At 51.7% G+C, this 10,315-nt stretch overlaps 1 protein-coding gene across 3 annotated transcripts in view; it reads left to right on the top strand.

Moving 5' to 3' along the window:
• The window catches only part of Tpcn1 (two pore segment channel 1), a 57,145-nt gene that overhangs the window by 2,802 nt on the left and 44,028 nt on the right, over positions 1–10,315 (top strand). For all 3 annotated transcript variants that reach the window (XM_021162094.1, XM_021162092.1, XM_021162095.1), the window contains exon 2: positions 505–748. In XM_021162094.1, coding sequence (XP_021017753.1) covers positions 637–748 — 112 coding nt within the window. In that variant the 5' untranslated portion in view covers positions 505–636. The remainder of the gene's footprint in view (positions 1–504; positions 749–10,315) is intronic.

Genomic DNA, 10,315 nt, shown 5'->3' with positions numbered 1-10,315 from the left:
CCTCCTCCTCCTCCTCCTCTTCTTCTTCTTCTTCTTCTTCTTCTTCTTCTCTCTTCTTTCTCCCTCACCTTCTCTCTCTCTGTAAGTACACTTACTATACAGTTCAACTGTCCTTAAACTATGTCACTCTCCTGCCTCAACCTCCCAATCATAGCAGATGTGGCAATTCCTAACTTTTTTTTTAATGTTGAAACACAGTGGCAGTATGGGCTGTGGCTTACCAGGTAGAGTGAGGTCTAGCACACAGCCCTGGGTTCAGGCCCCAGTTCCCTATAAACCAGGTGTGATGCACACTTGTAATCCCAGCAGAGGCAGGGGGGTCAGATGTTCAAAGTCATCCTTTACTCTATAGCAACTTTGAAACCACTGTGGGCTGCTCCAGTTGCATGGCCATCCCTGATGCCAGATCCAGAATACGTTCATCAGTAACGATTATGTTTTAATCATTACCTTCCTTTCTTTCTTTCTTTTCTTTTCTTATTTAAATTTTTTTTTATCCTTCAGACCTTAGAAGATGCCTCTGATGGAACAGGCTCTGGGAAGCTTCCCCCGCCCCGTGGCTTTGAACAGGAGCTCAAGCCGGTGGCAGTTTAAAGCCCTGGCCGTTGTATCCTGAGGACCGCAGGTCAGGAGAAGATGGCTGTAAGTTTAGATGACGATGTGCCGCTCATCCTGACCTTGGACGAGGCTGAGAGTGCTCCGCTGCCTCCTTCCAACAGCCTGGGCCAAGAGCAGCTGCCCAGCAAAAGTAAGCCAGTGGGTAGGTGGGCAGGGTGAACGTACAGGTGGGCGGGGCGACTCCGAGCTTGTCTGTTCAGAGAGTGAGAGATGGTGGGTGGGCTTCCGTCTCCAAGAGAGAAGAACAGCCCCTGTGGCCCATCTCAAGTGTGACACAGACCTTGCACCTTGTGTGACTGTGGGTGTCTGATGCTGTAGCCCAGCTGTGCAATGCGTTTGGGGTCCCTCACTTCTGACACAGCTTTGACCCTGTGCCAGGAGACCTCAGGCAGGCTTCTCTTCCTTGCCTCAATCCTTGTTAACAAAAACGTCTCTGTGAGTCCCCACCTGAAGCTGGTAATGGAGACAAGCTTGGTTCTCTCTGCCATCTCAGGATGGGGTGGAGGGTGGCGAGCTTTGTGGTGTATTGATCGGGGCTTTGGGGTTTCACATTGTCTTTCTGGGAATCGAAGCCTGCTACAGAGTAAACCCCGAGAGAGGGGGTGAGCTGTCCTGTGTTTTTAAGTGTCTTTCTGGCAGAGGGAGAGGCCTTAAAACCCTTCCTGGTCCCCATCCCGAAACCATCTCCTCATTTGTTCAGGACGAGGGTTCAGGAGAGGCTTAAAATAACTTGCCTTTGCAGAGGGGTCTAAGAAGTTAGGGAGCAGGGCTTCAGAGCTTCCCGGTGAGTGCAGACAGCCTTCCAGGATGGAGGGTCCAAGGATACCACAAGCCCACAGGGGAAGATGCTATGGACCAAGCGGCATTGAGCCTGGCACCCCCATCTCCTTTGTCCACAAAGAATACAGTTGGGCTTTGAGGATCTCGGAGGCTTCCTGGAATGAAGGAGGGCAGTGTTCCAGGGTGAGGATGCTGGATAACCTTGACTCCCTACAAACCTCCGATGCTTCCCCCTCACGCTCACTGCCATCCCAAGTGGCTGTGCTGGGTGGTCACAGAGGATCAGTCAGGGAAGAAAAACCCATTTCCCCTAAGGGGTGTGCAGGTCTGTAGAACCCTGGCTCTGACTCCCCGTCTTTTATTTATTTATTTATTTATTTATTTTGGTTTTTTGAGACAGGGTTTCTCTGTATAGCTCTGGCTGTCCTGGAACTCACTTTGTAGACCAGGCTGGCCTCGAACTCAGAAATCCGCCTGCCTCTGCCTCCCGAGTGCTGGGATTAAAGGCGTGCGCCACCACCCCCGGCCAGCTGACTCCCCGTCTTAACTAGCTTTCTTTCCAAGAGCTCCTCCACAGAAGGCAGTTTTACAAAGGAGGAAACTTGAGGGTCAGAGAAGTTCAGTAAGTTTCCTAAGGTCACACAGCCAGCTAGTGAGTGAGAGGAAAGATTTGAACTCAGGCCTGTCTTGACTAAAGTTTCTTCCCTTCTTCCTTTTTTCGTCCTACTCCAAGTCCTCCCCCCTTTCCTCCCCCCTCTTCCATTTTTCTTCACCAGCTCTTAACACACGTGGGTGGAGGAGGCCCTTAGGGTTGGCTGTTATTTTTATTTGAGTTCATTTATTTGCCGTCTTGAGGTTTTAACCCAGGGCCTGGCAGAAGCCAAGCTTGTCTTGTGACTTTAAGACAGTTATTGCTACCTGTATTTTATAGAGGAGAAAATGACCTCAGAGAGGGGAGCTAACTTGGCCAGGGTCATACAGCCAGTGGGCAGAACCCCTTCTGTTTGTTCCTCCCATACCACTGTGGAGTTAGCTGCTCTGGGGGAGAGAGAGAGGCAAATGAGTCAGCTTCAGGGACACCCCTTCAGGAGCATCTCTGTCATCTGCAAAAGGGAATGGACTGAATGGGGTAGGGTGGCTTGCTCGTGCCTGCCATGAGGCGGGTCCATTTCTAAATGGGAACTTTGGCTGTCTTCAAGACTTCGATCTCTCCAGAGTGCCCAGCGTTGGGGCAGGATCCTGTTCTCCCATGCCAGGAAATTTCTGAGAGCCACCTAGTTCTGTATCAGGAGCAGGCCTTCAGCTCCTGGGGCCACCAGGGAGGCCACCGGATCTTGCTGAAGTCTGTTGCCGATTCTCGATTCAGAACAGAAAAAACAACATCCCTCGCCACAGAGCCTTGTGTTTTCTGCTCAGGGCACTCGTGCCTCGGTTTCCCCCTCTCACACTGTTACAGGGAGCTTTCTAAAAGCTCTGAGGAAGAAGCGTCCCTCATAGCTGGCTGAAAGCCAGGGCCTCTCTGAGGACAAATATTGTCTTAGTCGTGATTTTTATGGCTGGGACAAAACACCATAACCAAAAGCAACTTGGGGTGGGAAAGGTTTCTTCTTAGGTTTCTAGGTAGCACCCATAATGGGAGGAACTTAAGGCAGGGACCTGGAGGCAGGCGCTGATGCAGAGGCCATGGAGGGGTGCTGCTTACTGTCTTGCTCCTCATGGCTTGCTCAGCCTGCTTTCTTATAGATCCCAGGATCACCAGCCCAGGGATCGCTCAATGGGCGGGGCCCTCTGTTGTGTCAACCACTAATTAAGAAAATATACTGCACCAAAACCCCAAAAGACAAAAAACCAAATAAAACAAAAAAGAAAAAAAAAAAGAAAAAGAAAATATATTGCAGCCGGGCAGTGGTAGCACACGCCTTTGATCCCAGCACTTGGGAGGCAGAGGCAAGCGAATTTCTGAGTTCAAAGCCAGCCAGGTCTACTGAGTGAGTTCCAGGACAGCCAGGGCTACACAGAGAACCCTGTCTCGAAAAACCAAATATATATACTGCAGACTTCCTACAGGGCAGTCTGATAGGCAGCATTTTTTCTCAAATGAGATTCCCTCTTCTAAAAGGACTCTAGTTTAGCTCCAGTTGATATAGGAGGCCCACAGACCTTTGTCCAGGCGGAGCTATTTCATGCTTACATGTTTTGATTTTCACATTGTCCTGAGGTCCCCTACTGTCAATGGGAGCCACACCCAACCTAGCAATTTCCTGTCCTAAAACTGTTTGGGGACCGTCCCTTCCCTCCATGGTGGACCCAAGCAGTTTTGCTCAGTGTCCCTTGCCTTCTTTCCTGCCTGGTCCTGATTCTAGGGATAGCCCATGGCGTCAGCCTGCCTCCAGTCCGGTGAGTCTCCAGTGCTGTGTTGAGCCCAGGCTTTGGTCCGGCAGTCTGTCCGGAAGACATTCCTGAGCCTTCTCCATTTGCTCAAGGATTCCAGTTGGAGCTGAAAATTCCTTCTGCTCACACAGTCCTTTGGGAATCTTGTCAGCGTCCCTCTAGAGAGAGTTAATGAGTCACTTTGCTGCTGTCCGGGGCAGGCAGGGAGAGATAGCCACCTGTGGTAATGATTCAGCCATCCGGTCACCTTCTGGGCTCTGACTTCCATTCATCTTTGGACCTCTCAGCTCAGTGCCTACAGGAGCAGAGACTTCTCAGGGCGTGATGTGACAGAAATGAACTGAGCTGATTTTCTGGGGCCTGGAAGCTGGTTGGTGTGGCTGACAAATGGCTCTTGTCAGATGTGAGTGACATTCTGCCTTGCCTAGAACCAGTCGCTTGAGTCTCTTCTCTCCCAATAATACCTCATGGTCCCAGAGACCCCCCCAGGCCGAGGTCGACTGTGGCTGCAAACCCCTAGGTTTTAGCTCATTTACCTCTAAAGATCCCATCTTGAAACCTATGCGCCATATTGAGAGACTTTGGGAGTCAGCACGCCAGCATAGGGATTTGCTTTATCATTCGACTACTTCATTTTGTTTTCCTGTGCCTGCATGTGTATGTGCCGTAGCACCCGTGTGGAGGTCAGAGGACAACAGCCCATAAGACTCGGTTCTGTCCACTGTGTGCATCGCTGGAACAGACTCTAGTCATCGGACTTGGTGGCCAGGGCCTTTACCCACTGGGCCATCTCCACTCCACAGCCCTGGGAATTTTTTTTCATTGTTTTGTTGAGGGGGAGAGAGGGGTTTGAGACTGGGTCTCTCTGGGGTTGCCAAGGCTGATTTGGGAACTCAAAATCCTCTGGGGCCTCCCTTGAGTTACAGGGGCTCAGTCTCACGTGGTCTTTGAGGCCCACAGTTCTTGTAACCTTTCCTCCAGTGCCCACCCCCCCCCCATACTTCCTGTGGCGTCTTCAGTTTAGGAAATGCACAGTTTGGATCTGGCAATGTGTGGGTTTTATGTAAGAACTCTTTTTTATTTTATTTTTTATTTTTTTATTACGTATTTTCCTCAATTACATTTCCAATGCTATCCCAAAAGTCCCCCATACCCCCCCCACTTCCCTACCCACCCATTCCCATTCTTTTGACCCTGGCATTCCCCTGTATTGGGGCATATAAAGTTTGCAAGTCCAATGGGCCTCTCTTTCCAGTGATGGCCGACTAGGCCATCTTTCGATACATATGCAGCTAGAGACAAGAGCTCCGGGGTACTGGTTAGTTCATCATGTTGTTCCAACTATAGGGTTGCAGATCCCTTTAGTTCCTTGGGTACTTTCTCTAGCTTCTCCATTGGGAGCCCTGTGATCCATCCAATAGCTGACTGTGAGCATCCACTTCTGTGTTTGCTAGGCCCATGTAAGAACTCTTAACATCTTTGGCTCTAAGGGCGGCTAGTGAGATACTATTCATGGGCAGAAGGGTGTCAGGCTGATGATAAAGGAGGTGAGGTGTTTAAAACAGAGAGAAGAACCTTTAAAAGAACCTGGGGCTGACGGGTGGCAGAGTGGTTAGAGACAACCAATAATCCGCATGCATTCGGGACAGTGATCTCGGCTGCGTGTCCAAGCCAGTCCATACAGTGGGTGTGCCCGGAGGCTCCTGGCAATTCACATCAGGATTTGCCCCCTCCCACCCCATCCCCCCTTAAGCTCACACATGTGTTTTTTGGTGAAGAACAGACTAGGGACGTGAGGACGGCTGTAACACGGTCTTCTGGCTGCTTTGGTGTGACACTGGTGACACTGTTGTAGTTTCTAGGTGACAAGCTGGTCAGGGATGGAACCTAAGGGGACAGAGAAGAGAGTCTTGGGAGTCAGGCCTTGGGCACTGTGCTATCTATCTATCTATCTATCTATCTATCTATAGCACATATAGCACTATATATATATATATAGATATCTATCTATATATATATATAGAGAGAGAGAGCTACTGTACCCACAGGGGCCTGTGTGTGACATTCAGGCTCTTTCTCTAGAGACTTCATACAGTACCAGGTACCATCTAGATGACCAGACCTGCTGGCCTCAAGCGGATGCGGCCGAGAGGAGCTGAGAAGGTGTGGCGGGACCATTCTGGAAAGATGGTCAGCTCAATGGTCCCTCCTGCAGAAGTCTAACTGTATAGCTCTTTCTTGGGCCAGATGTTCTAGCATGCTCGTCAAAGAGCCGAGGACACCAGGGGCCTTCCATGACCTTTGTAGCCGGAGCGGTGGGGTGGCTGTGTGGGTTCCTGAGTCAAGCCCCAGGCCTCCGTTCCTAACTGAGGACATAACTGGCTTTGACAAGCTGCAGCATCCTAGGGTTCTTACAGTACCCCAGGCAGGGGGGTGGGGGTGGGGGCGGGGACTTGGTGAAGTGCTACAGATCACATGGTCAGTGCGTGGCCAGCTACAATGTAGGTAGGTGATGAGGCTCTTCCGCGGACCGTCTGCAGTGTGTGAGGCATGCACCCATATCTCCTCACTCCCACCCCAGCAGGTGCCTGCCACCACACAGGGACACCGAGACAGCGTAGCAGTTGGAAACCAAGAACAATTAAGTTTCCACCACCTCCCACTTGGCCTGGCCACCTGGCCCTGCCGGAGTCATTCCTCTGGCTTTTACAGGGCTCTACCAAGGCAGAGTGCGGGGTGTCGCCAGATTGTCGGTGGTACCAATTAAAATGAGCGAGCACCCAGCCTGCTGAGATGGAGCCTCATAATAGAGACTCAAAACCTCGTGCTTCCTGGCCCTCTGCATCTTCATGGGGGGATCCTGTCTGTTGCCTCGGGGCCCCCTGCCACGAAACTCCATCTCTCCCTCTGCACGGAGAAAAGCCACCGCATCTAAATGGCAGGCACAGCAGCTGGGTGCGGGACCGGCACCTGCTGCCCTGTTCCACCAGTCACCCGAAGGAGGTCTGAGATCATATGTGCTCTGGAAGTATTTTATGAGCCAGAACAGTTGACTTCCCAGCCTCCCAGTCAGGGAGGGGAGGAGGGACATGGGAGCAGCCAGAGGATTTACTGTGCTGTTGATCTGGTGGTTTCTGGCCACCGTGTCTCCTGGGACTGTCTTGAGTAACAGCGCGAGGCCCCTGGAGGAAACCCCACGCATGCCCTTACAGAAGGGAACCAAGACCGATGCCGGAAGCGTTGGGGCCCTTCATGCTCAGGGACCTGAGGGGTAGGTAGCTCTTCCTTCTGATCTCGGCTGAGCAGATTCCATGACGTGGCCAATCTCCTCTCCCCTGCCCAGTCACTCTGAGTGAGAAAGTTCACAGAAAAGTCACAGTGAGCTACCACTGTGGGGCGGCTCCCGGGACGCGGTGCGCACGTCCCCTGTGGCATCGTGACCCCGCAGATATCTAGGTCAGTACTTTCAAGATCCTCCCACTGGGAGGAATCTGAGGTTTTCAGTAGTAACCTGTATCATAAAGTCACACTGGTACACTTGGATCCAAGCATCCTAGCTCTGTGCCTCCACCAGGGAGTGAAGGTTGAGGGGGCAGGATTGGGGGGTGGGGGTGGGGAAGGGGTGTCTCACCCCCAAGTTGGTTTCTAGCTTCGGGATCGAAGTGTGTGCTGTTCCACGGTGCTGGCTGGCCTCCAAGGCAGCGCTCCCTGTTGTCAGAATGGCCCCCCTGGTGGTGTTTGTTGTACAATGTCTGTGGGATCACGGGGGAGCCTGAACAGAGGACAAGGGAAAACCCCAGCTTCCTGTCGTGAGCCAAGGCTTCCTCCTCCGTGTACCCTCCCCCACACCTGCCATCACCACCATCCCCTCCACCCTAGAGCCTCTGGATTTGTTTTGGCTATGAAAAGAGGATGTGTCAGGAACCAGGATTAAGGAGCAGGAAAGGCAGGACCAGGGAGGATGCGCTTGGAGTGTGTGGGGGATGGGGGAGGGGGAATAGCCGCCGGCCATGTGGATCCCAGATGTTGGATCCCTGTGTCAGGCCATCAATATGGAGACCGGTTGGGAGATGCCCCAGACTGGGGGCCGCTGGCGATCATGTCTTTGGTTCCTGAGACCCTTGATCTTGTTTGCTTTCTGTCAGGGTGTGTAGCTGGTGTTGGAAGTCTTGGGCGGGGCGTACTTGTGTGTATGTATAATTCAGGCCCGGAAGGCTGAGGCAAGTGGATCATTTATGTCAAACCCAGAAAGTGTAGTTCTGAACTCTGGGGGCTTTGGTGATTGAAGAAGCAGCCTTGGACGTGCTAACACATGTGCTCTCTGCAGGGGCAGCTGCCGCCTTGCTCTGTCCCCCAGTCGTCACAGGGTCACAGGCTGCCACTGCCAGAGCCGCCTAAGGACGTCTTAACACCGGCTGCGTCCTCACGCCAGCTCACTTCTGCAGATCACATCAAGTCAAGGAAAACTGTGCCCACATGGCCAGCTACCTGTCCTGGTGTGAGGTCACCTCCCCTGGGTGTCATTCAGGGAGCATCAGAACCGGTTGAGGCAGGCTTAGCCTGTCAGGCAGAAAATGGAGAGGGCAGAGGGGCCAGTTTCTGTCCTCCCTGGCTTCAGGCCATCTTCTTTCTTTACCACTTTTTGGTTCTCGTGCTACAGCTCCAACCCCCGAACCCCACTTCTGCCACAGGGGTGCAGCACCAAGCCACACCCCTCTCTCAGTGACTTGCCTTAGCTGATAACAAGAGTTTATTTACTATTTCACTTTTAGCTTTGCCTTTTTTTTTTTTTTTGACAGTGCTAAGAATTATGGCCTCAGCCATGCTAGCTGAGGACTCTGTCACTGAGCTACAACCCCAGCCTAATGGTGTTTATGTGTATACGTGTGTTCTGTCTTTGACTTTGGGATAGATAGTGGAGATTCAAGAAGTTACACGTTTAAACAAATAATTGTGTGGGAGCTGGAGAGGTGGCTTAGTGGTTAGGAGCACAGGCTGCTCTGACAGAGGACCTGGGTTTCTGTTCCCAGGACCTGCATTAGGCAGCTCACAGTCACCTGTAACTACAGTTCCAGGGCAAACTGGTGCCCTCTTTTGGTCTCCATAGGTACCTGCACTCACATGGTGCATATGCTATCAAGCAGGTGCATGCGCGCACGCACACACACACACACCACACACACACACACACACACACACACACTAAAAATAAATGATGCTTTAAAACGTTTTTTTTTTTTTAAGGTAATTATTTGTTGTCCGGCCCTTCTTAAACCTTTGCCATCTTTGTAAGCTAAGCAGGTAGCACTTTTTTTTTTTTTTAAAGATTTATTTATTTATTATATGTAAGTACACTGTAGCTGTCTTCAGACACTCCAGAAGAGGGTGCCAGATCTCGTTACGGATGGTTGTGAGCCACCATGTGGTTGCTGGGATTTGAACTCTGGGCCTTCGGAAGAGCAGTCGGGTGCTCTTACCCACTGAGCCATCTCACCAGCCCCCAGGTAGCACTTTCTAATGGCTGGCTCATCTCTCTTTAGGAGGTTGCAGGAAATGACCTGTGGAGGTGTTGATAGGCCGGGGAGCATGTAATGGACCCGTTTTGTTGCATATAGTTTTGCTACTGTTAGGAATCACAAAGTACATATTTTTGGAGGTAGAGGGTTGCCAGAGGGGTCGAGACCCACAGGTTCAGAGTCTAGCTCTAAGGTGGAGTGTGCCCCACATTTTAAAAGGATAGCGAACAGGAAGTGAAAGTCTGTCCCCAAGAAGGAGCCAGAAGAGAGAGCTATCCTGTTGTGGTTGGGTGACACAGCAGTGTTTTAATTACTGGGTGGGGTGGGGAGCCAGGATTCTGACGGTGCCTTGCCTCCACCCCAGGCCTGTACTGAGATGTGGAAAGAACACCAGAGTGATAGAGAAGGCCACAGGAGCCTCAGGCAGGGGCTGCTGTCATGCTGCAGGGCTCTGAAGGTTCACCCCATCTGCCTCCAGAAAGGTGCCGGAAATGAGTGACAGGACCAGGTGGGGACCAGGGGCGTGGCCAAGCGTGTACAAGGCCCTGAGTTCAATCCCAACCAGCCACAAACGGGGAGGGGAGTGGGGGAAGGAGGAAATGACATCATGGCAGCGGTTCAGGATACCACGGTGCCTTTTTGATTGGGCTCGGTGTGTAAGAGGCACCTGGGTAGTCAAGTAGGCCTTGTGCTTGTTCCAACCCGAGCCATAACCTTCTGAAACCCCAGTCTCCCATGTTCTTGCTTGTGCCTGGTGCCTTAGGCACAGAGTTTATAGCCCTTGCAGTGAGTTCTGATTGTCCCACTGTGGTAGGAGGCATTAGAGCACAGGGAGACATTGCTCAGTTAGAGGGAGCCGGATTTGGTCAGGTGTCTGGGTGAGCAAGGTCAGGGCTTCTCAAGACGACTGCTTCTACTTATAACTCCTTCTTTAAAAAAATTTTTTTTTTTTTAGGGCTGGTGAGATGGCTCAGTGGGTAAGAGCACCCGACTGCTCTTCCGAAGGTCCA

Source organism: Mus caroli, chromosome 5 (genome assembly GCF_900094665.2).
Source record: "Mus caroli chromosome 5, CAROLI_EIJ_v1.1, whole genome shotgun sequence".
NCBI classification, from domain to species: Eukaryota; Metazoa; Chordata; class Mammalia; order Rodentia; family Muridae; genus Mus; species Mus caroli.
The sequence above is the reverse complement of the archived record's forward strand: the minus strand, read 5'-3'. Positions and strand labels throughout refer to the sequence as shown.